The 26187-nt window shown below is 45.9% G+C and overlaps 1 protein-coding gene across 1 annotated transcript in view; it reads right to left on the bottom strand.

The window, feature by feature from the left end:
• AACS (acetoacetyl-CoA synthetase) overlaps positions 1-26187 on the bottom strand; it is a 58860-nt gene that overhangs the window by 21133 nt on the left and 11540 nt on the right. Inside the window, exons 4-14 of the mRNA XM_053368333.1 lie at positions 23338-23451; positions 16857-16954; positions 12736-12850; positions 11265-11346; positions 10168-10315; positions 9521-9601; positions 6762-6886; positions 3779-3843; positions 2828-2950; positions 1980-2093; positions 223-348 (exon numbers count right to left, since the gene is read on the bottom strand). Coding sequence (XP_053224308.1) covers positions 223-348; positions 1980-2093; positions 2828-2950; positions 3779-3843; positions 6762-6886; positions 9521-9601; positions 10168-10315; positions 11265-11346; positions 12736-12850; positions 16857-16954; positions 23338-23451 — 1191 coding nt within the window. The remainder of the gene's footprint in view (positions 1-222; positions 349-1979; positions 2094-2827; positions 2951-3778; positions 3844-6761; positions 6887-9520; positions 9602-10167; positions 10316-11264; positions 11347-12735; positions 12851-16856; positions 16955-23337; positions 23452-26187) is intronic.

Genomic DNA, 26187 nt, shown 5'->3' with positions numbered 1-26187 from the left:
TGAAGAGGTTTGCCCCTGCACTTGCAGAGAGCAAAGTGGTGGGCAAACAAGCAGGAACCCCGCAACACTCACACTTTTGGGCTTACAATTTCACAAGCAAATATTGGTACCCACAGCAGTTCTCAAATGCCATGCTCAAATATTAGTTCTGCAGGCTTTGTAAGTGCAGGACCACCAATGTGCCCCCACAACACACACAAAAAGCACCACCTCAATACATACCTGGAAATCTTGAGAAATAAGCCTTTCTGTACTTGTTTCCATTCTCGTCATTCCAAAAGTGCGTTGGCTGGCAGGGCATGGGTTTGGTGCAGACCAGCTCTCCGCTTTCCCCCAAAACGGGCTTGCCTGTTTTAAGGATCAAGAACAAAGGCGGCTCGTTTCCCTCTCTCCAGCCCTTGGAATGCACAGCTCAAGTATTTTATCAGGCAATTGATCAGTTCTTCCCTGTTGCAGCGTCTTTGGAGGTGGGATAAGACCTGGTCTGTCATCACTTAGCCCAGCCCTCCCCAACCTGGCACCCTATGGATGTTGCCAGACTAACCTTCAACCTCCCTGAGACCACAGGCCACACTGCTGTAGCTCAACAACTTCTGGACATCAGAAGGTTGAAGAAGACTTAGCCTAGCCACTGTGGCTCCGTCTGCACTATACTTAGAAAGCAGGGTCATACAACTCTAAAACAATCACGGCACCCCCCAAAGAATCCTGGGAAGTGTCTTTTTTTAAGGGTGCAGGAGTTCTTAGACCCCTCTTCCCTCACAGAGCTACGACTCCCAAGGTTTCCTGGGAAGGAGGCTTGTTAAGCCACTTTGGGAACTGTAGCTCTGGGAGAGGGATAGAAGTCTTCTAACACTGTTCAGGAGCGCCCTTAACAAACTAGTTTCCAGGAGCCTTTGGGGCGAAACCACAACTGATTAAAGTGGAATCATACTGCTCCAAATATGTAGTGCAGACGGGGCCTTGGATCCAACAAAGGCGAAATGGGAGAACTCCTTTCTCTCTACGTTTCCCACAATGAACCCCAAGCTTATTTTGCTGTACATTATTTAAGCTATTTATTGGGTGCTGCTCAGTCAAAATCCTTGGAGAAGTTTGCAATGAGAAAAAGCAGTAAAATGAAGTAAACAAGCAGTGGGTGGATTTTTTTTCTCCCACCCTCACCCCCTCCTTAGTTTAAATGTACCTATGTGGGGGGTTTTATTTGGTTGGTTGTAAGCTGCTTTTGGTTACTTTGAGCAAGATAAAGCGGCTAACAAATTAAATAAATTAAATAAAAACGACACTTTCCCTTGTACACTGGGATTCACTCCAACCAGAGGGTGAAATGCCCCCCCCTCCATGCAGCCAAGCAAGAGGCATTACAGGTGCACCTTGGCTCCCAAACGCCTTGGGAGTCAATTGTTCCGGCTCCCAAACAATCAAAAAGTGGAAGTGCATGTTCCAGTTTTCAAAGGTTCTTTTGGAAGCCGAACATCCGACGGGGCTTCCACGGCTTCCAATAGGCTGCAGGGAGCTTCCTGGAGCCAATCAGAAGCCATGCTTTGGAAGTTGAACATTTTGGAAGTCGAACGGACTTCTGGAACAGATTCTGTTCGACTTCTGAGGTACGACTGTATCGTCACCCCAGGACACATTCCAGCCAGGCAAAAACACCCAGAAAGGGAAGAGAAGGACAAGTGAGGTGGGCAGCCTTGGGAGAGTCCCGAGGGCCAGAGAGGGCCACACACAGGCTCCATCCCTGCTATAAGGCTCTCCATAAATTCTGGTGATACCTTTTCTTTTTTAAGCCCACATTAAACTACGTGGAGGTCTACAAAGAACCTTCCCCAGCCCAACCCCTTACAACCGACAGCGGGGATCAGAAAAGGGCCCCCATTTGCCCTGAGACCCTGAAGTTGTCTGTGCTGTCAGAAGCCCTTCTTCTCCAACCACAGTTCTGACTTGGAAAAAGTGATAGCTTTGGCTGGGGGAAATACCTTCATCATTCCAGGCTTCCACTGCCATTCCCAGATTCCGTGCCTGGATCTCGCCTTTGTAAACCGGAATGGACACATTCTGACCCATAAAGCAGGAAACTATATCTGTGCCTCCTGAAACGAGAGGGGGGCAGAACGGACTTCTATAAGCCCATCTCTCAAAAGGGTTGAAACCTCTTTAAATACATCCATTCCGATGTTGCTGAACTGCAACTCTCCCTCATGCTTAAAACACGTTAGTGGTACAATTACTCTGAAATGATGGTTCAATTATTATCAGTCTGCATATGCTTGGAATTGACCCCACTCCCAGGTCACTGAGACTGTGAAAGTGTGCTAGGCCTGCAGCCCAGAGGTTGACGGATCACAACTGTCCTCTGCTGGGCTGGTAACTTTTGATGGACTAAAGCACAGTGGCAGAGAACCTGGTTTCCAGAGTTTCAAAGCAGAGTATAAATAGTAAAACTTTAAAATAACCACCGGGGGGGGGGGGAGAGTCAAATATACGTGTATTAGAAATGTATGTGATTTGTGTTTTTGTAATTCATTTGTCTGTAAATTTTTGAAAAACTGAATAAATGTAAATGCTCTTTACCCCTCAAATCTTCTTCCAAATGTTGCTGCTGCTATTGTTAAAACAACTAGGAATTGGGAATCCTTGTTGATCAACACACAGATCTACCAGTGGATCCCCATCTGCCTTCTGCCCACCTCTGGGCCACACAAGACAATGTAAGAGATGCAAAATAGTACCCAAAATGGTGACTGCTTAGCAACCACTGCATCCTCCTCCCTCTAACTTTCTAACCCACTAAACATTCAAGGGCTCAAGTTCAGAAAACCCCTACCTGATATGGATCCCAGCAGAACGCTGCTCTTTATGTGCTTGTAGACGTACTCGTAACTTTGAGGCTTGAGGGGTGAGCCAGTTGACAGGATGGTGTGGAGCGTTTGGAGGTTATGAGTTTCACCTTGGAACAACATCACCAGGCAGAGTTACACTGTTATTTCCTGGCCAATTATCAACACCGCCCTGCCCCCCCCCCGAGTTTCCTGTTAACTTCTAGAACATGGGCCACCAACACAGGCAGCTGCACTACAACTCCCATCAAGCCTTACCATGGGTCACACTGGCTGGGGCTGCTGGGAGTTGGAGTCCAGTAACATCTGGGAGCGCTGCAGGTTCCCCACCCCTGATGCAACAGTACTGAGCTAAATGGACCTACTTCCTGCCTTGGTGTAAGGTTGCTTCCTGTGTTTCCACAATCCATGGGCAAAGTAACAACTCCCAGTACGTTTCCAAGTACAATTCAAAGAGTTGGTGCTGACCTTGAAAGCCCTAAATGGCCTCGGTCCAGTATACCTGAAGGAGCGTCTCCCCCCCGCATCGTTCATCCCGGACACTGGGGTCCAGCACCAAGGGCCTTCTGGCAGTTCCCTCATTGCGAGATGTGAGGTTACAGGGAATCAGACAGAGGGCCTTCTCGATAATGGCGCCTGCCCTGTGGAACACCCTCCCTTCAGATGTGAAGAAAATAAGCAGCTAACTTATCTTTAAAACACAACTGAAGGCAGCCCTGTTTAAGGAAGTTTTTAATATTTAATGCTGTATTGTTTTAATACTTGATTGGAAGCCGCCCAGAGTGGCTGGGGAAACTCAGCCAGATGGGTGGGGTATAAATAATAAATTGTTATTGTTATTATATTGGGGAACAATATTGCCTTTGTGGAACTAATTAGAAATGGGAGGGAAACAAAGTGGTTCAGTTCCAGAGGCAAACAGAATTCAAAGAGCTTACATGGTTTAAGGTTCTTCTCTTCCAGCACCGCCAGCCATTTGGCACCTGTCCCAAGGATGGTGATACTGCAAGTAAAAAAGGAACAATTGTCACTCACTATGGTCATTTTGCTATTTCTTATTTTACAATAATGGAATCCCTTCTCTGGAGATGCACCTGGTGCCATCCCTATTAACCTTGAGGTGCCAGGCGAAGGTGTTCTTATTTACCCAAGCATTTTGCTCTAAACCCGAGTTCATCTTTTAGCTGGGTGGAGCAGGATGTGTCCTTTTTATGTTATTGCAATATAAGCACTATTAACTATTCTTTTGCAAATATTTTGATGTATTTTAATTAGGGTTTTTTAATCATTGTAAGTCATTTTGTAGTAAGCAGCAAATAAGCATTTCCTAGGTCAATAAATAATAGTTCCTGTACGCCTGAACTGGCAAACTATGGTTACTGGAATCAGAACCACCTGGGTTTTAAAAGCTCTGGCTTTAAGCTCTTGATTCCAATCCTGGCATCCATAGTTTGCTAGTTCAGGACTTAAGAAGCTATGGTTCAATAACTCAGAAAGCACTGAACTGTGGTGGGCCAAGAAACTATGCCAAAATTTGTACTTTGTCAAAGTATCCATAAAATAGATGAGACAAGAGTAAAATGCAACCTAAAAAGAGAGTGCTGAAGAGGGTCAAACTGCAGTAGTTTAAACTGCAAAGCTACCAGGTTTCACAATCTGAGAGTCTTATTTTGTTTTGCTTTTTAAATCCTTGCTTCTAGCTTTTATTTACTGTGTTTCAGACACAGTATTTTTAGCTATTTATAACAGTGAATAGATGTATCATTATCTCTCGGAAGTTCATATGAAGTTTTGCAAACACCATTCACCATAAGCAATCAATGTTTGACCTGACCTTGACCAGTAATTTTAATAACAGCAGCAGGTGAAATAAAAACCACGATTGCAGTGAGGCTCTGCTGCCTCTACCATCTGCCTGAGGGAAGTCATTCTCTTCTTAGGAAGTGTGTTGGCTGTGTCCCACTCTCTCCTGGCCCCTACACCTCCCACATTAGAGCGCTCTGCCACCACCAGACAAAAGAATCATTACTCACCAAGCTGCCCCTCATCAAACAGTCTCAAAGAGTTCTCTGGGGTGTCAGGGGAGTGCAGTGCTAGAGCTCTAGGCATGGAAGCTCCACCAGTTCCAAGCTCAATCGGGAAATCACTTTTCAACGACTACTGTAAACCAGCACTACCCAAAAGCTACATTTTATTTACCTGTTGCTGAAGATGCATTCATACTGAAGAGCACAGGTATGTGTGGGTTTGCTTTTGTTTGCACACTGGAACCATTTACTAAACCAAAAAGTTATGTAAAGGAATGTGTGCAGAAGAAGCAGTGTGACTTTGAAGTAACGTCACAGCATTGTTTTTTCACAGGTTCTTATCAAGTGGAGCAAAAGTGGAACGAAGGCACGAGAATGTTCCCATGCAACCATTAAAAAGCCTTTGTCAAGTTCTCTTGGAGCCACCTGGAGATCAAGGCTAACACTCCTGAAGTATCTCGCTTTCTGCGTACTTCAGCAGTTTACGGCACTGTTTCCCAACCAGGGGCTCCAGGATATTCCAAGGGGGCCGTAGGTGAAAATCACATGAATAGCATGAGGCATGGGGGGCACAGAGGGAAGTGAGAAGAAAATCAATTTTTTAAATAAAGAAAATCCTGATTGGCTGGCTATCCTCTTGGCCAATTACAAAAGGGTAAGGGGGCAGCCCCCCGCCAGGGACTAGCACTCCTTTTTCCCATGTGTGTTTCCTGGCAGTCCTGGTTTGTTTCCGGGGGAAGAGGGCGATCGCTGAGACTCCTGTTTTGACTGACAGAGTCCATCATCCAGAACCCCCAGGTCAGGTAAGTGGGGTGGTGGGGTGGCAATGGGTAGGGTTGGGTGAGGCAGAGCTGCTTGTTGTTGCTGCCAGTGCTGGGCCCAGTGGCAGCCTGGGCCTGACTCTGCAAGGTGCAGGATGCAAGCCACCCCAGCGCCTAGCCAAGTGGGGTCATCTGGTGCTGCTGACTTGCATCTAGTAAATAACTAAGTCTCTACTCAGTGGGCCTTACTCCCAAATAAGAGTGTGTGAGGCTATAATGTTTTATCTAGGCAGCCAGGGCTCCTCCGGGTGACAAGATCTTTTTGCACCAGGTCAGTGAGGACCGCTTGCTTTTTAAAATTCTCCCTATGCTCTATACAGAACTCCCTATGCTCCTTTGGACTGTATCTGTAGGTTTTCCCCTCTGTGTCAAATAACTGGGGTCAAATAAGTGTTGTTCTAAACTGCACACATCCATGTGCTGCCAGGTGAGAGGCTCCCAGTCAGGCAGGCTAACCCCCCAAATCATTGCCAACAAAGGGGTAAAACAAGGTTACTTCTTAGTCCTGTGTTTATTCAAGCTTTTCTTAAACGACCTTGCACCCTCTTTACATGGGGTGGGTGGCCATTGCCCAAAGCGCAGCTCCATCCACCTTCATCGTCTCTCGCACAAGGGCTGGCTTGAAGCGACTCCTGTGCCGCTGCCAGGAATCTTGTATAGCCAACAGACTGGAACTGAACTTTGCAAAACCTAAAGCGCTTGTTTTCTCATGATCTTGGAAGCCTCATAGGTGGGAGATCAGTGGAAACCCGTTGGAACAGGTTAAAAACTTTAAATACCTAGGCATCCACTTCCAATATAACGCTTCCTGGAATTATCATTGTAAGCTCTTATTATCTCTCCCCATGTTTCTCTTATTATCTCTTCCCCATGTTTCTCTTATTATCTATCTCTTCCCCATGTTTCTGCTGCATCAAACATTCTGATTGACCTCTGGAGCTTGTAAACAGCTTAGAAACCGAAGCATCTTTTTTAAACAAACAAACAAACAAACAAACAAACAAACACAAGTTGTTGTTTCAGGATAACTTACGGGTGTTTTTTTGTCTAAAGCAGAACCCATCTCTACCTACCCTAGTCGGTCAACCAAATCCCAGAGGACATTGGGGGATGGAACGAGCGGCGATCCGTCATACAGAACCACAGATGCACCAACAGCGAGAGCAGAAACCAGCCAGTTCCACATCATCCAACCAGTCTAGGGAGTGTGGGGAAATGCACGTTAGCTTTATCCTAGATAGTCACCTCCCTCACCTATTTCCAGACCTGTGAAGCTAATCTCACACTTCTTCCAAGGACGCAGGTGTGTAAAATGTATGTGCCATCATGAGACCCTGCCTACAGGTAATATTCCAAGTGCCAAGCACACCCCGGGTTTAAATGCAAAGCAGGGTGCACTCCAGACTGGCCGCATCACGGTCAATTAAGCCTTTCCCCCAATAACCCAGTCCGTGGGGAGGGCCGTGGTTCAGAGTGTCTGCTTTTCATGCAGAGGGTCCCCCAGTTCAATTCCAGGTTTCTCCAGGTAGGGCTGGGAATGTCCTTCCGGAAAAGCTTCATTAACTAGAAACCCCAAAATGTGGGATCCCCTCCAAAGCTGTGCCAAAGATTTGCAGTCATTTTGCAGCGAAAAACCCTGCATTTTGCAGCAGCACCCAAACTGAGTAACTGATACATCAAACTAGGGTTTATAGTTAACACCCAAAAATCCAACACTGTCAGTCTGGAGTGAATCAGACGATGTTGGGTTTGGGGCTGATACCTATGCCCCCTGGTTTGAGTATCTTTTTATTTATTTATTTACGGCTATTAGCCCATAAAATATGTACAAACATAAAAACACAGAGACATAAAAACCGATATATCCGACAACAAAAGGTGAACACCACGATGCAAGGGTGGGTCATTGAGCAGAGCCAAATGACAGCTTGGGGCCAGGAGAGCTCCAGGGGACGGATCACAGGAAAAGGAAAACTGAAGACGAAATCCGACATGCACCCTCATCATAACAGTCCGATTAGTTTTGCTGTTGTTGTTGTTTTTTGGTGGTTTTTGAGTGTGAGATAACCGCATTCAGGAATCTCGCCACCTGCAGAGTTACAGAAGGATCTGTATCCTGCAAAAGCAGTGCGGCGTGTGACTCAACAGGCCTGCCAACCAAGCGCAGTAAAGCAGGACCCAGGAATTTAGTCCTGGCTATGCTATGTAGGGGACAGTTGAACATTATATGTGTAAGAGATTCTACAGTTTCCCCGTCACACACGCATAGCGGAGACACCAAACCCTTGGAAAATCTGTGGCTCAGCTGATTCGATGGAAGGACATTGAACCTTGCACGAATAAATGCAAGTCGGTGTGGTACTGATGAAAGAGATGACATGTATGATGGAAGGCCAAGTGGTGGGGTTATTCCACGATACCTGGGGGAGCAGACACCCCCACCCCTGGTGAGGTTGAGTTGGTTTTCAATGTCCGCTAATCTTTGCTCAATAAGGCTTTTGGCTGAGCGCAAGTTCATCTTTAAGGAGTCCACTGGGGAAATTCCGATGCTCAGAAGTTTGGCATGGATTTTTCCTACCCACGGATTGACAAAGACGTCCCGCCAGAGGCACTGAAAAAGGTAATGGTCGGGAAGCCTATGCCAGCTGGACAGCCAATAGCCAAAGACTCGCTTCCAGATGACAGTCTCCAATGATGCAATCCTTAACTCCAGACGTATGGCTGCGTTGCTCACACACATGGGGAGTTTCAGAAGGCGACGGAGAAACTGATTCTGCAATGTCCCCAGCGATGTTAAATTGGACCTTGGGGCCCAGAGCGGGGCAGCATAACAGAGGGTGGAGACCACTTTTGCGTGGTATACCTTCAATGCAGAAGGGATGTGAGAGGCTCCGTCGGCCGCAAAAAATTGGAGTAGAGTATAAAGTATTGTTTTCCCTTTGTTTAGTAAATACTGTATCTGTGGCTTCCAGCTTAGATTGTAATGAAAAAAGACTCCAATTACTTGGGTTTGGGGGGGCTCTGCAAAATGCAGGGGTTTCAGTGCAAAATGCAAGGTTTTTGCTGCAAAACAACTGCAATCCTGAGCTAGATGGAATGGTCAGCTTTCTGGCAGCTTCCAATTTCGCACGGGATGTAGCTCAGGGGTAGAGCAACTGCTCTGCGTACAGAAGGCCCTGGGTTCAAACCCTGGCATCTCCAAGAAGGACTGGGAAAGATTCCTAGACTCTGAAGAGCTGCTGCTAGTCAGTGTGAGCTGCACTGAGCTTGGTGGGCCAATGTCTAACTCAGTATAAAGCAGCTTCCTCTGCAACCAAAAAGGTGCCTCCATTCATCGGGCAACAGCTCACATGCTGCAGGAGGCAAATACCATTTCTCACCAGAGGGAATGTCCCCCAAATGCCTGCCACAATCCACATGGGGGGCTCAGAAAACAAACATGCTTTTTCGCTTGTCTGAGCTGCCCTTCGCTCATATGCAAAGGTAATTGTTAATGGATCAAAGCGGTCAAAACTCAGAATCAGTCAACTCAGACAAAATAAGACTGTTGCTTGATTTTAAAAGCGAACTTTTGGGATTGAAAGGTTAGCCATGCCATGCAAAAGCAATTTTATCTGCAGCATGAAGGATCAAAAGGCCAGGTGAACGTTCCCCACATTTGCACTCCCCTGCCAAATAAATTACTAAAATAAGCCAATTTATGCACACTTGCATCATTATTGCTTATCTGGGTCATAGAAGTCATGCTTTTCTTCAAGAAAAGAATAAACATGGCAAACCCCATGCAGGCTGTGTTGAAAGCCTTAGCAAAAATACAATTAACAGCACTTACTGTTGTGTAGTACATGATGTTGTCACTGCTGGACATGTTACCATGGAGGAGGTGCTCTTTCAAATGCTGAATTAATGTCCCCTGGTTTAAAAGAAAAAAGACGGACGTACAAAGCAAGGTGTAATGGTTAGACTGGGTGAACTATGAACCAGCCACCATCTCTCAGCCTACCCCCACCTTGCAGGGCTGGCTTTGTCCAAAGGATGCCTCAGGCGCAGCTACAGAGCTTGTGCAACTCAAACTCAAGCTGGAGACCTGTGAGTAGGATCCAGCCAAGCCACCTCAGAGTAAGTCCAGCAACTGCCATGGGTCTACTTGGGGTATGGCTTAGTTCAATATCGCCACTGAGCATGAGACTCTTAATCGAAGGGTTCTGGGTTCGAGTCCCACCTTGGGCAAGAGACTCCTGCATTGGAGGGGGTGGGACCACTGGTGTAGGAGGGGGGGTGTGGTGGGTGCGGGCCACCCCGGGTGTCAACACTGAGGAGGGTGACAAAATGGCAAAAATATGCAGCCCAAGTACCTTAGCAAAATCCACCAAGCAAATTCAGTCTGTTGGAAGGTGGGGGAAATGCCTCTCCTGTCGCTTGTTAACCAACAACCTACTGTGCAGAGCCTCCACAACCCCAAACAGCAACGTGACCTACCCCTGCGGAGTGAACCATGCATTTTGGAGCTCCTGTTGTGCCAGATGAATACATGATGAAAAGAGGATGGCTGAAAGGAAGCTGTTCGAACTCTAGCTGCGGGGCTTGATCTCCCTTCCCCGCTGCAAGAAAGTCTTCTAGAAAGACGCTGAACAAAGAAGAAGAAAGAAATGGAGGGGAGGGAGAGAGAATTAATATCACTATCAAACCTTTGTGACATTTATTGTGTATTTATTAATTTATTATTACTTTTCTCAAAGCGGCACCCGTGCTTCTCCTCCTTGCCCACTGTATCATCACAACCGCCCTGTGAGGGAGGCCAGGCAGAAAGACTGGCTGGCAAAAGTCACCTAGGGGCCTTCCATGGCCGAGAACAGATCCGAATGCTGGGCTCCCAGGACCTAAACTGACACTCTAGCCCAGGAGGGGGGAACCTGCCTCAACCTGAGGGCCTCATTACCTTCTGAGCAATTTTCTGGGGCCCATGGTGTATTTTTAATCATTCTGTATGTTAACAATACTGTGCAGCTGGTTTTCATGTTTTGTAAGCCACTCAGAAGTCATCTGGATCTGGGCATTAAGCTGTTAATAATAATAATAATAATAATAATAATAATAATAATAATAAGCCAACAGCTACTCTGGGTGGCTTCCAACACATTAAACATCAAACACTAATAATAATAGCTTATTATTTATATAACTCACATTATATAACACACACACTCTTTCTCTCAATTTCTTGGCAAATTAAGTGCCACAACCCCGGTAACAAAACAAGCCCAACAAGCCTTTTGCTGCTCCAAAAAGCACTTCTAACAAATCCATTGTTTTCTACTCTCTCTCCAAAATTTGAGCAAACACTCAAGAGCCTGTCCCTTCCGCAACCCTTGCCGGTTGGCTTCTGAGTGGGCACACAAAATGACCCACCTTGCAAATATCTGAGAAGCCCACAAGTCAGATTCACAAACCAGAAGACTAAATTCTGCAGCCTCCAATTAAATATAAAGTAAAATATATTCTGGATTCAATGACACCAATTGCTTTTTTTAAAAAGATAGATAAATAGATGTACATTTGTCCAGTCCACTTTATACCTGTGTGAAATTTTGGAAATGTCTATAGATTCTCTCAAGGAAACGTATGGGATCACCACAACTTTTTTTAGATCTGGGAGTCCTGAAAGAAAGCAAAAATTCAATGGTTAAATGGAGAGAAATGACAGCTGTTTCCACCTTTAAAGTGTCTTCCTATAACCATAGTTTGCTTGACAGTGACCCAGACCACATGTTAAATATTACTGGAGTTGTAATGAATTTAGTTTCTCCTTTTCCACCTCTCATGTCCTCTTCAGTGGAGAGTCCCTTGTTTGTTGAACCACAGTTTTCCATGGTTTCAGAACTGGGAAACCGATTTCCACACTCCCTACCAACCAGGATTGACCCTAGTTTGCTGTTTCTCGACTCTTGATGTCACAGGGAACTCAGGTTTAACAAACTAGAAAATGTCTGCTGAAGCCAGACATGCAAGAGGAGCGAGGGAAGAAAAGTGAGGAGCACCTGTGATCATTAAGAACATAATAAAAGCCCTGCTGGATCAGACCAAAGGCTGAACAAAATGCCTATGGGAAGCCAACATACAGGATGCAAGTGCAATAACTCTCCTCCACTGCTACCTTGCAGCAATTGAAGATAGTCATGCCTGATCCCTTTCTAAAGCAATTTAAGCTGGTGGCCATCACCACATCTTGTGGAAATGATTCCACAGTTTAGGATCGCTCCTTCCCAATAGAGCAAATGGTTAATGTTATTTAGATTCTACAGGAGGCTTGTTGCTGCCAAGGGCACAAGCAGGCACTGCTCTGCATGGCCATCTGTTTTTGTGAAGCCCACATCCACCCCCTTGTGCTCCCCATGGTGGCTGTGCATTTGGCCGCGCAGCTCTAGGTGGTGTAAACCATATAGGCTTCCCTTGTCACAGCCTGCCATGCACAGCTACCCATATGACCAGTCTCCCAAGCTCTGACCCACCAGTGGGCTAAAGGACAAACCTGTCTAAGGTCTGCAGTCCAGGTGCTGAAGTCCGACAACTCAGGCAAGGCATAAGAAACCAACCAGGAAGGGCCGGCTCAAGATGTTTTGCTGCCTGAGGCAAAGGACAAGATAGCACCCTCCCACAAGGCACATGCAGAAGCCAACTGGATTGGCAGTTGAACCTTACCCCAATACTGGTGGCAGAAAACTATATTTCCCTGTGCCTGAGGGCAGCCAGGTTGTGTAGGGAGCACAGGGCAGGCCCCATGGCACTCACAGCTCTGTCCCCTTCCTGTCCTTCAGCATCTGCTGCCTGAAGCAGCTGCCTCACTCTGCCTCATCATAGGGCCGGACCTGCAACTAGAACTTTAGTGGTGGTGCATATGCAGCCACTTTCAGGCACCAGAGGGCTGGGCAGTGTTGTACACCTCAGGCGCAAAGCTATTCATCTCCTCCGTACATTAATGAAGGGATGGAAGAGAGAAGCAATGCCCCATATTCAACAATTCCCACAAGTGTGCAAGGCAGCCAGTACCCTTTACGACGTTCTGAAGCTTTTCCAAGTGATTGTGTTTTTTCCCGTTGTAAATGACAGCTTCAACAGAAAAGATCAACTTGGGCTGAATTTGGGAAAATCTGTCCAGCACACCCTGAAGGAGACAGACAGACATTAATACAGCCATTAACAGGAATAAGTGAGAACATTGGTTTCCCCCAGATTGCAAAACGCTGGGACTCTTTAAACATTATCCTTGTCGCAAAAGAACTATTTTCTTAGCCCTTTCAAATATAACATTAAAGCAGGAATAACTAACATGGCGCCCTCCACTTGTGGACTATAGATCCCATTCATGAGCAACAGCTGATTTTCTCCCTCCTCTGCTGCCGTGCAGGGAGAAAATAAGAAGCCTTTGCTTCTGCTTTTAAAATAACAAAGAGTTCCTTGCTACATCCAAATATGGAGAAACCCTGGCTTGTTCAAAAGGAGCAAACTGTGGTTTATGGCAGCTTGTTTGAGCAGGCTGTTTAACCCAAGAGTAGCAAACAGGAGCCCTCCAGAGGCTGCCGGACTCCCAACTCCCTTTAGCCTCCGCCAGCCTGGTCGGTGGTGAAGGGAGCTAGAGCCCTGTCTCCTCCCCCCTGGTTAAAAAGATCCAGGGCTGCTTCTAGGCCAGGGGGGCACAACGTGCCGCCCTCCGGAAGTTTCCCCTGAGCCCCAAGCAGCATAGCCATTGAACAGGATGAAGGGAGGTGTAGTCCAACACCACCTGGAGAGCTACAGGTTGTGCTCCCCTGTTCTGGCACCGAAAAAGTTCTATGGAGAAAGCTGAATTCACAGCCTACTGGAAATTAAACCCATCAGGCAGGGTGGGAAGAGGATGATTTTGTGCTTTGTTAAATACTGGTGCCGTGAAAAAGTGTGGCTCTTCTCGTTGAGCTAAAATAAAAATAAAATTGTGCAGCAGGAGGGGACAATAAAGCACTGCAGAATGGGGGGGGGGAGAGATGGGTTAAATTAGTCACCATAAATTCTCTCATTTAAGTTAGTTTCTTCAACTGCCTTCGGTTGATGAAAATGGGGTTATGCTGCCCCCCAGTGGCCAACTTCAAAAAGTAAAGAGTGTTTATATTATTTAATATAAATAATTTAGTCATACCTCTTCTTGCAAACGCTTCATGTTGCGTTTTTTCGGGTTAATAATGTGGCAAAGCCGGAAGTGTTTACTTCCGGGTTTCACTGCACAGTTCACACATGCGCAGAAGCAAAAGCGCTCTATCGCGCTTCACACATGCACAGAAGCGCTGCTCTTGTTGAGGACTTTTCGAGGTACAAATGGTACCCTGGAACGGATCATGTCCAAAACCAGAGGTACCACTGTAATACAAAAAATTCTGGCTGTAATTAACATTACATTTCCCACCCAAAGTGTTCAGCGCAGCACATGTTATCCCATTTCTATCTCTCAGGGCTTTTGTGTGGTAGATTAAGTGCAAAGGAAATGAGAGATTCAGGACCTCCCACCTGGCAGTGACTGAAAGCCAGGCCTCCTCAAACCAAATTCATCACTTTTTTAAAAAAGTGCTTTTTATTGAATTGTGACAACACATAAACACTCAAAACAAACAAAAACAAAGGAAAAAGAAACTAAAAAGAGAACACACACACAAAAATAAGTTACAAACATATAACCATAAATCCTAAAGATCTTACAAACGGACTCATGTTATCTCCTTTTCTGTTCCCAATCCTTATTCTGTTCTTACAGACTTCCTTCCTCCTCAATGCCGTTCTGATTTTCCTTTTTTGGTAAACTGCTTCTTTCTCACTTCATCATTACTATCTTTCTCCATAGAATATACTTGTAACCCTTATTTTATTTTGCAAAAATTACTCAAAGCAAGCCCAGGTTTTTATTTGAGGACACAGTTTTTAAAGATACTCTTTATATATTCCCCACTCTTTTTGGGATTTTAACTTGGACTGTCCCCTAATTGTGTCTGTCGTTTTCACCAGCTCAAAATAATTGAATAATTTATCCTTTTTTAGTTGGTAATATATCACTTTTCCAATTTTGGGCAATTAATATTTTTGCTGCCATGGCTGTGTATAAGAATATTTTCTTATTTTCATTTAAGATATCTGATTCTAGTATGTTCAATAAAAAGGCTTCTGGTCTCTCTATAAAAGTTTATTTAAATATTTTTTTCAATTCTTCATACACCATATCCCAGAGGCTCTTAATTTTTTTGCAGGACCCCTCCGCCTGATTACACCTCCAACACATTTTAGAGCTTGCTTTGTACATTTTGGATATCTTACTAGGTGTTATACAGCATCTGAAAAATATCTTTAAAAGATTTTCTTTTAAAGATTTTCTTTTAAAGCAGTGAATTTTCAATCTTTGTTCCATAACCTTTCCCATGCCAATAATTGAATAATTTTCCCAAAATCCATTGCCCACTTGATCATTACCTCTTTTATTTGTTCATCTTTGACCTCCCATTCCAAGAGGAATCCATACATTTTAGAAATTACTTTCCTCTTGTTCTATATTAATTCTTTTATCTATCATTGACTCTTCTTTTGCAAAACCTCTTTTTTATCTAATTTGAATATTTCATTTAGTTGATGGTATTGAATCCATCCTGTCATAATCTTTCAGTTCTTCATAATCTTTCAGTTTCAATTTGTTACCTTTTTCTTCTAACAGGTCTTTATACATATCCCAGGTTGTTTCCATATTTTTCCTCTTGACTGCTAAGGCCTTCAAATCTACTAAATCTTTATATCTTTCCCACACTTTAAAGGTTTCCTTATAATATGGATAAGGAAGCCTCTATTGCCTTTCACCTTTTGATAATCCAACTACGCATGCCACCCATAACAATTGTCAAAACCTTCTAAATCCAATAGGCCAGCATTTTCCAATGTTATCCATTCCTTTAACCAATTTAGACAGGCTGAATCATAATACGTGGTACCTCGGGTTAAGAACATAATTCGTTCTGGGGGTCCATTATTAACCTGAAACTGTTCTTAACCTGAGGTACCACTTTAGCTAATGGGGCCTCCCCCTGCTGCTGGTGCCACCGTGCTGCTGCCGCCAGAGCACGATTTCTCTTCTCATCCTGAAGCAAAGTTCTTAACCCGAGGTACTATTTATGGGTTAGCGGAGTCTGTAACCTGAAGCGTATGTAACCTGAGGTACCACTGCACAATTTCAAATCAGGTAATGCCACCCCCCCTCTGTTTTTACTATCTATTAATAGTTTGTGTTTAATTCTGTTTTTTATATTGCCAAATAAATCTTGATAGGTCTTTTTGCCAGCTTTTAAAGCATCCCATTGCACCAATCACCAGTATCATTTTAAATAAGAACATCATCTTGCGAAGTACATTCATCTTTACTGCTGAGATTCTACCGTGGAATGATAATTTCAACCTGTCCCAAATTTCCAACTATCGTACTTTTTAATTTATTTCCAAATTTTTGAATCATTGTCATTGAAAAACTTACTGTTTTTGTTTGTTAGCCAGATTCCCAGATATTTAACCTTATTTACTATCGTTAATCCTGAATTTATTTGCAATTCTTTTTTTTCTTGTAAAGACATGTTCTTGGCTAACATATTGCTTTTATTTTTATTTATTTTAAATCCTGCCACTTTCCCAAATTCATTTATTTTTTTTCTACTATTTTTTATACACTTTCTTCTGGATTTTCTGCAATTAATATCAAATCATCTGCAAAGGCCTTTATTTTAAAATAAAATAAAACAACAATTCATCACTTTTGAACCAGTGTAGCAAAGTGCTGGTTGGGAACAGAAGATGACGATGATCACCCTCTGTTATTCACTGCATGTGCTGGTTGCTTTATGCAGAAATAAAAGTCTCAAAGTGACCTAACCTCAAGTTAAAATACAAGCAAGCAAAATTAACTAAGAGGCAAATTAAAAATAAAAAAACCTGCCCTCAGCACTCTCATGGATGAGCAGTACAGCAGAGGCTGATTTAACCACCAAAAGTTTGGCAAAATAAAAATGTCTCAGACTGGCACCTAAAAACTGACAGCACCAGGTGCCTTTCCCCGGGAGCAGCATTCCGGAAGGGGCGACGGTTCCTGGGAACAAGAGCTGCAAGGAGTTACTTACGTTGATGCCAAAGTCCGGCGACGTTGCGCTCCAGATGGCGCCAATGCTCGCTGCGGCCAACATTGCTTCTACCGCATGGATGCCGTTGGGCAAGTAGCCTAGGACAGGTTTAGGAATTGCAGTGGTTACAACACTGGAGGAAGCCTGCGCCCAGGTGGCAAGACGGCAAGCAAGCCCCCATTCCAAGAAGCCCATCGTGCTAGAACACTTCTTGTCATTTCTCCACCTGGTGAATCAGATTCCCCCACGTGCAGCTGGTGGGCAGGAGGGAGCCAAGTTGGTGTGTGAAACCCAGAGCTCCAGCAAGGGATCTTGGCCAATGTTTGTCAAGCAAGAGGCAGGTTGGCCTAAGAGGCGCAGATCCCAAGCTTTTCCTCTCCTCCTCCCCTCCTTCCACAGCCTATCACTGCACCTCAAACAGCATAGCATGCAAAAAGGCCATAGATTACGTGCAGAAGGTTCCAGGTTCAATCCCTGGTATCTCCAAGAAGGGCTGGGAATGTCCTTCCATCCAAAACCCTGGAGAGCGGCTGCCAGTCAGTGTGGACAATATTGAGGGAATTTAGCAAAGGATGCTTGCTTTCCAGTCATTCATTTCTGAGCTGCACCATTAAGTTTCATTTTATTGTTGTAATTTCAGTCGCTTTAATGTTGCGTGTATAAATAGCTGCAAAATGTGCTACCTGGTCAAGTTCAAGGTGTTGCTATGGATATATAAAGCCCTTAATGACTTAGGAGGGATGCAGGTGGCGCTGTGGGTTTAACCACAGAGCCTAGGACTTGCTGATCAGAAGGTCGGCGGTTCGAATCCCCACGACAGGGTGAGCTCCCGTTGCTCGATCCCTGCTCCTGCCAACCTAGCAGTTCGAAAGCACGCCAAAGTGCAAGTAGATAAATAGGTAAACAGCATTTCCGTGCGCTGCTCTGGTTCGCCACAAGCAGCTTTGTCCTGCTGGCCACATGACCCGGAAACTGTACGCCAGCTCCCTTGGCCAATAAAGCGAGATGAGCGCCGCAACCCCAGTGTCGGCCACAACTGGACCTAATGGTCAGGGGTCCCTTTAGCTTTACCTAATAACTTAGGGCCAGTTTACTCCCAGGATCACCTCTTATGTGCCTGTTCTACCACCTCTATCTGAAGAACTTTCACTTTTGCCAGGGCGACAGGTTGCTCATCTCGCTTTTTGCAAGGAGTCATTTCTTTAATGCGGCAGACCCTGTGCTCTGGAACTCCCTGCCTACTGAAATTAGGCAGGCATCGTCCCTGTACTGTTTTAGATGCCTGCTGAAAATTTCTGTTTCAGTGGGTCTATCCAGACCCATGATTTGGTTACATGTGGTTTTAAAGTTGTTATGGTTTACTCTGTTTAATTGTTCTTAAATGGTCTTGGGTACCTATAATTGTTTTAAATATGTTTATTTTACTTTATTTTTAATGGTACTGTATTGCTCACAGATGCATTTACCGCCACAGAGTTCTTTGGGAAGAGGGCAGGATACAAATTTAATAAATAAAATAGTATTTAGTGTACATGGTTCTCCTGCTCCCCACACAACAACCCTGTGAGGTAGGTTAGGCCGAGAGGCGGTGATAATAAACCATCAAATATATTGGTTTTAGAAGGAAGTGGGGGTTGTGGGCAAATTTGTGCAGTTTTGTAAGTCAGTTCATAATTCCATTTTTGGGGTAGTTGAATTAGGTGGAAAGTAGAAAGCTGTCTTACACCAAATAATTCAACACCCTGAGTGAGGACAAAATTTGGGGTGTGTGTGTGTGCGCCAATATTTCTTATTTTCACAGTAATTCCTTTTGGTACAGTTGCTTTTTAAGGGAACTTTCCAGTCGGTACCTTTATAAATGTTAATGTTGTTGTTATGCCCTGTGCAGGGGAACAGCCCACACTGCCTTAACCAAGTCAGACCAGGGCTCCATCCAGTTCCATATTCACTACACTAACTGGAAGCAGCTATCCAGGCAGGGGAGAGTCTTGCAGCCTTACCTGGAGACAGGCTTGGGGCCTTCTGCCTCTGACCTATGGGCCCCACCCCACAGCAGGAGACGAATTAGGTCACACCCCTATCTACATCCTAGATGTGTTGACATCACACCTATGACTAAATTATACCTTTTCTTTCTCCCAGCTAATCCCCAGGGCAGATTGGGGGAATTACAGGGGCCAGATGAGGCTCCTGCACAGCCAACCCTCCTCAAAAAAGCGTCATCTGGAAGAGAAGCAGGCTAGCGGGGGAGAAAATGGGAAAGTACCGTTTCCTGCACTTCCAGTTTAAAGTTCAATCGCCAAACCAGTTGCACAGTGAATTCATTTGCAGGACTTCCTTTTGTGAGATTTCAGGCATTGGCAAAATTGCTGCCTAGAGCAGGAACAGGCTGCATTCAGTGAGGGTATGTGTTGTGCTTAAGGGGTAAATATGCAACAAAACATGTTCTTTCAGGCCCCAAGGTACATTTAAACACTTCTATAATCTGGGGAAATAGCCTCATTGGGGAGGAAGTGGAGCTACCACGAGAATCCCCTTTCCAGCACCTGCTTTTTAGTGTGTCTTGTCAGGCCCACAACTGCACAGCTTCCGCAATACAGGTTGGAAGTGGCCTCAAGAGTTTGGAAAATTGTGCACACAGCTGAATGGGCGAGGTCTCTGAAACGGTGCTCCTTGAACGCTTGATGCAGATGTTGCAGAAGGGGTACGTTTGACACTACACAGCCACCAGCGTCCCATATACCATGTGGAGAGGATGCATACAAAGCAAATCCTGAATGATGATTGTCAACATCTGCGTAAGGTGTTAATAATAACTCATGCTCTTTTCATGCTCAAATGGTACTCTAAAAGGGTTTTGGGAGGGCTTGGATCTTATTGGTGGGGTTGAGAAATAAAATATTGATAAAATAATATTTCACGCCACAAAAAACACCTGGGACTTCCTGCCTGCCAAGCTCCTGTGGGCCCCTCTCCTCCTACTCCCTGCCACCCCACCAACATGCAGGGCAGGGCAGTCTGATGTTACTTTGGCTCAGCCCCAGTCATTCCTGGCGCTCTCTCCCTCTGGGCCAGTAAGCAGCAGGGCAAGAGGCTCTGGGGGCCAGGAGGATGCCCCTTGCTGAGGGATCAGGCTCCACTCAGCGCCCGATGGTGCCAACCCCCGTTGCTGGCCCTAGAGCACACTGAGTACACTTCTGGACAACCTGTTTGTTGACTGTCCATCTTTACCAGGGAAATCAGACGCAAGATGTTGCTTTATATCAATTCAGAACAAAGGTCCCTGTAGCTTAGCAATGCCTACACAGACTGGCAGTGGCTGTCCAAGGTTTCAGGCTGGGCTCTCTCCCAGCCCTGCCTAGAGATGCTGCTGGGGAAAGCACTGGGGACATTCGGCAAAGCAGGTTCTCTGCCACTCAGCCGTGACCCTCTGGCTATTTAAGAAGCATCCACTCTTCTTAGTTTCCAGGAAGGTTAAACAACGTTGCATCAGAGCAAGTGTCACCCCACACTTCCAAATGCATTCCTCCATATTTGGGGGGGGGGGGGGTTTGCTGCTGAAGACCTCCCAGTCAACTATAATTGTGCAGCCTGAATTTGCCAGTATGTGACAGAATCCCACCCCAAAATAGCAATGGTCTGGAATCACTTGCGGTTGACAGCATTTATAGCCAGCATTTGATGCAGTTTCCCATGCAAGAGAAAAGACCTCCTCTTCTCATAAAAGGTGTACTCATTAAAACCTGACCAAAGCTGCAATAAGATGGGTATCTTATGGATTCTGTGCCATCCCGTAAAAGAGGTTACACAATGATGTTGTCAAGATAACATCTCCAACTTACCATTTCCCTAAAAGCTACCGTATTCCCTAAAAGCTACTTATGCCTGCCAAGATACTTATACTTCAAGATTAGAGGGATAAAGACCCACCACCCATTTCTCAGTGGTGCTTGGATATTTATTTGGACACATGGTCTCTGTATGATTTGATTCAATTCAGTTGGATTGGATCAGGGGTCAGCAAACTTTTTCAGCAGGGGGCCGGTCCACTGTCCCTCAGACCTTGTGGGGGGCCAAACTATTTTTTTTGGGGGGGGAATGAAAAATAATGAACAAATTCCTATGCCCCACAAATAACCCAGAGATGCATTTTAAATAAAAGGACACATTCTACTCATGTAAAAACATGCTGATTCCCGGACCATCCACAGGCCGGATTGAGAAGGCGATTGGGCCGCATCTGGCCCCCGGGCCTTAGTTTGCCTACCCATGGATTGGATTGACAGGTCATTGTTGATGTGACCCAAAACAGTTTATTTTTTCTTTCTGTAATATTTGGAATTTAAAATAATGTGTCTTAAGAAGGAGGAGGAGACAAGTTGCAAAACCTTTTCTGCGCAATCAGAGAGCACTGTGCAACTGCGCTCCTTTTCACCCACCTGCATTGCTCAAGAAGTGTTGCGAGGGAGGCAGGTAACAGCAGAAATGCTTGCAGCACTGGGGCATCGAAAGCCACGTTGCCTCACACGACACAGGACATTTAAGCTGGCTTTTGCAACAGGCATGCCAGCACCCCAGGTAGAACAAGGGACAAGATGGTGACGCAACCTTCGCCTTCCCTGGTGTTCATATGCTGCTTGGAGTCAGGTCCCAGGTTCTGGTATTAGTTTACAAAACCCTTTGTAACTTGGGTCCAGGATACCTTAGGGACCGCCTGATGCCATCTATCCCTACCTGATCACCTAGTCTTCACGGGAGCCACTGTTAGTGGTCCCCCATGGCTCAGATGCAAGGCTCAAATCCACCAGGAGCCATGCATTCAATGCTGCGTGTCTAGTTTTAATGAGCTGTATTTTAATGAGCTGAACTGAGTGGGTCATTATGAGTCATGAGGGTGTGGAGAATGTGTGTATGAACTTAACAGCACTTAGTTTAATTTTTGGCTGCTATTTTGTTAATATTGTTTTATGGATTATAAACACTGCCTTGATTTGTTAATCAGATAATATGACTTGCTTTAATTGTGCTGTTTCACTTATTTTTTAGTCATTGCTTTGTTAACAGAGTAATTGTTTCATGGATGATTTGTTGATTATTCTATATGATTTATGCTGTATTTGTGATGATTATTACATGTTCTAGCTTGTTGTTATTATTTATTGTTTGTAAGCCACTTTTGGATTCATTTGAATGAAAATAAATGTAATAAGTCAAAATCAAATCAAATCAATTTTTTGGAACTCTCTTCCAGTTGACCTCAGACAGCTTCCCCTCCCTGTTGAAATTCCAGCACCTACTGAAGATTTTTTAAAGACTCCAGCAGACATTCTAACTGAAATCTGATTTTACAGTTTTAACAGATTTTTGCCCTTTTCTGCATTGCATCTTCTGTATATTGCTTGGAGATGGTTGTAATTAAGAGGCATATTAATTTATTAGATAACCCAAACAAACTTTTGGAGGACACCAGGTAGGCAGAGGCACATCTGTAAGAGGCTACTGTGATGCTTTGAGCTCTGCCAAAGGGCTATTTTGGGGTTTCTTCTGCAAACTTAGGTATTCATCCAACTTTGCTGATACCTCCCTGCTGCATGTGGATGGTGCTGTTTTGGCTACATAAGGTTTAGCACACAGAGGCTGAGGCTGTTATTCGTATATTATACAGCAAATAAAGGGGATATGTGGTCCTCCACATGTTGCTGCACTACAACTCCCATAATCCGCAATCCACTAGGCATGCTGACTAGGGCAAATGGGATTGGGGAGTCCAATTGCATCTAGTGGGCCACAGGTTCCTCATCCCTGCTGTATAGGATAATAAACAAATGCAACTGTAATTGTTTTAGTTTCAACGCTTCAAAAAAGGAGGGAGTGGGGCAGGGGAGAAAGGGTGCCTATTCTGAGAATTGCATAAGATGCAAGTTAAGAGTCAGCAAGACTTTTAGTTGATCTTTGTAACCCAGTCAACAGTCCTGTTTCATGCTGACAAATTTTGGAAGTGCAGACAGATTTGTATGGTCCCTGGCCTTGTCAAGAGGGGTCAGGTTCTGATGCAAAGAACATGGCAGGCAGCGAAAGAGCGTGATTTGTCAAAGCATCACTATCTTCCTCTATTGCAGGGATGGGGAACTGGTGGTCCTGCAGATATTGCTGGACCACAACTCCCATCAGCCCCCAAGCACTGCCCACACCGGCTGGGGCTGATGGGAGTTGGAGTTCGTTAAACATCTAGAGAGCTGCAGATGCTGCATCACTGCTCCATGCTGGTTTCACTCTTTTTCCCCTCTGGAGCTGGAAGTCTGGGAACCCTCCAAGAGCCAGGGCTCCAAGATTTCACTTTATCCCAAGATAAACACAAGGCATAAAAGGTTCCTTCATATGAATGTATGCACAAAATCAGGGGGGCCTGTGGCTTAGCATCCCAAGTACCCAGTCTCTGTTTACCTAGAGGATGGGCCTTTGAAAAGGGAGGTTGACTCACCGACAACTCTGTCTCCGGTTTGCACACCCATCTTCCTCATGGCTGCTGCGAAGAGAGCGACCTGCTGCCTCAGCTCTTCAAAAGTCACCTTCACGATCTCCTCCTTGCCTTCCTCTGTGGAAGGAGAAGGGGAAAGTTTGAAGGAGGCAAGCCCCATCATTAGCAAGTTTACATTAGGATGCAAAGAACACCAGACAGGCGGGCGGGCAGGCGGGCGGGAGGCCATTGCAAGGAAAGATTTTTCTTTTGCAAGGCTTGGGCAGTGTCCAATGGGCAGCTGCAAAAGACTGCCAGGGAGGTGCAGCGGTTAGAGCGCCGGTCTAGAAACAGAAGAGGGTAGTCACTGATTGTCTCACCACCCATGGATTTGTCTACTCCCCCTTTTAAAGAAGTCTAATTTAGTGGCCATGACATCACCTTGCGGAAATGATTTCCCTCGTTTGGGATTGCTCCTTCTCACTTGAACAAACTGAAAATATTATCTAGTTTACCTAAGAAACTGCCTTGTGCCCAGAAAGGCCATTGGTCTATCTAGCTCAGTATTGTCTACACCAACTGGCAGCAGCTCTCCTGGGCTTCAGTCCCTCCCAGCCCCACCTGGAGATGCCAGGCCACACTGGTGGGGGGGCAGGAGAGGATGGCACGGGTGGCAGGAAGATTCAGGGACAATAAAAGAAACATTTAAGCATTTCAGTGTAGGGTAGTCAGGAATTTTTTTTCAGCTGGAGCTCACCGGAGCTGAACTCCAGAACCTCTCAGGTGGGCGCCATTGTCATTCTAAGAGAACAAGGGAGAAGTTCATGGTGAGCTCTGGCACCCCTTTTTCTAGAAAAATAGCACTGAGTGTAGAATAGCACAGTATCAAAATAACTATACAGTTTAGTACAGTATACTACAGTACAGCAGTGGTTTTCAGTCAGTGTGCTGTGGCACCCTGGGGTGCCTTGAATGATGGTCAGGGGTGCTGTGGGCAACGCTGGCCTCTGTCCCTCTTTCCTTCCCTCCCTCCTCTCGCATCTCTGCCTCCCCAAGGCTTGCACAGCTGCTTGTTGCAGCAGCCCTGGCTACAGGCTCCCCAGGCGAATGGGCCTCTGGGGCTGGCCAGGGGGTGCTGATTGTCAGGAGCTGAGGCAGCCTTGGAGTAAGCAAGCAAGCGGATGAGGGAGCCCAGCCAGCCATTCCGCCAGCCCTTGCTGTTGGGAATGGACAGACTAGTGGGAAGCTGGGCAGGCAGGCGCTGCACTGGTCTTTCTTGTGCTTTCTGTGTGCAAGGCCTGCCTGGGAGCCTTTCCACCTTGCAAGCCTGGCAGCGCCCGCTGCTGCCTCCCAAGGTAAGGTGCTGGCCTCGTGTTCGCTTTTGGCCAGTCTCTGTTGGGCCACTACGGCTGGGGCAGTGTGAGGAGGCCTCTCTTTGGGGGAGAGGGGGGCGGCTCAGAGACCAGGGGTGGCAGCAGCGGCTACCTGGAGGACTCCCAAGGAGAGGAGAGGAGGCTGAGGGAACCCTCCACAAGGGAGGGTGTTTGAAAAAGGGTGAGAGGCTGCCAGCTCTGCCGGCAAAGGGTGACCTAACTGGGCTCCTGGGCTTGAATGACGGTCAGGGGTGCTGATCCCACGGCGTGCCGCAGAAAGGATGTAGCTGGTCAAGGGAGCCATGGACTCAAAAAGGTTGAAAACCTCTGCAGTACAGTATAGTATCAAAGTATTTTTTTTTATTTGCAGAATAAAAAAGATACATTGGCCAGGTCTTCTCTGGTTTTGGCAGCCATTATGCCAGCCAGAGCGCAGTAAGGAAGGAGTTGGGAGAGCGGTGACCTTGCATGGCCCTTAGGCCCAGCTCCCTTCAGCTCAGAGGGCAGGAAGGGTGGGAGAGGCACCAGGCTGGGAAAGGCTGCGAGGGGCTGAGGTGAAAGCTCCCATGGTGAGGGCTGCAGCAGTTTCACCCGGCACCTCACCGGCTGGGGCCAATGCAGCTTTTTTCAACAGTGTGGTTTATTGCCATGATGTTGAAAACCCAACACTGCCCAGCCCTACTCTGGGCAGCTTCCAACACATATAAAAACATAATAAAACAGCAAACACTAAAACTTCCCTGTACAAGGCTTCCTTCAGGTGTCTTCTAAAAGTTGCATAGTCATTTATCTCCTTGACATCTCCTGGACGATGTGGGTGGAGATGCTCCTTCTGCTACGAAGGGCCAAGCCCATTTAGGGCTTTAAAGGTCAGCAGCAACACTTTGAATAGTGCTTGGAAACCTTCTGAGATAGCCCATTCCACTGCCAAACAGATGAAATACAGCTCCCACCCTCCCTGACCACTGGCCACTCTGACCAGGGCGGGTAGAAACCCCTGGAGGGTCAGAGCTTCCACACGCCCGGCCCCAAAGCTCAGCACAAGCAGCTATTCTAACCACAAGGAGGACAGAGCACCATAAGCGCTACAAAACCTTGATTGTGCAGCATTCCAAAGGAAGTGGTGGAAGCTGCTGCAGAGGTCTCCAGCTTTCCCAAAAAAGGGTCTCAAAACACTTGGCAAGGACCGTCACTGGTCCTTCTGGGTGCCAGACTGCTTAAGCCCTGCTCTGACATTAAACCTGGAGCTATAAAAACCCCATGCCAGCTTAGCCCTTAAATCTCCTTAAGCAGAATAAAGAACCAGGAGGTGGAGGAGGAGGGGAACGACGCAGCCTAGCGATACACCCCTGCATCTTGCACACTTCGAGGAGGGATGGTACATCTGGCATCAAAGAGAGCCTGTGGGGAAATCCTGTTACCTGCTCATTATGCAAATCTGTACACACCCAGCTCATTTAGCAAAGCTCTCAGCTTCCCCTGCCTCTACACACCACACTTA

The sequence above is a fragment of the Podarcis raffonei genome, chromosome 16 (assembly GCF_027172205.1).
Source record: "Podarcis raffonei isolate rPodRaf1 chromosome 16, rPodRaf1.pri, whole genome shotgun sequence".
Taxonomy (NCBI): Eukaryota; Metazoa; Chordata; class Lepidosauria; order Squamata; family Lacertidae; genus Podarcis; species Podarcis raffonei.
This window is presented reverse-complemented; position numbering and strand designations above follow the sequence as displayed.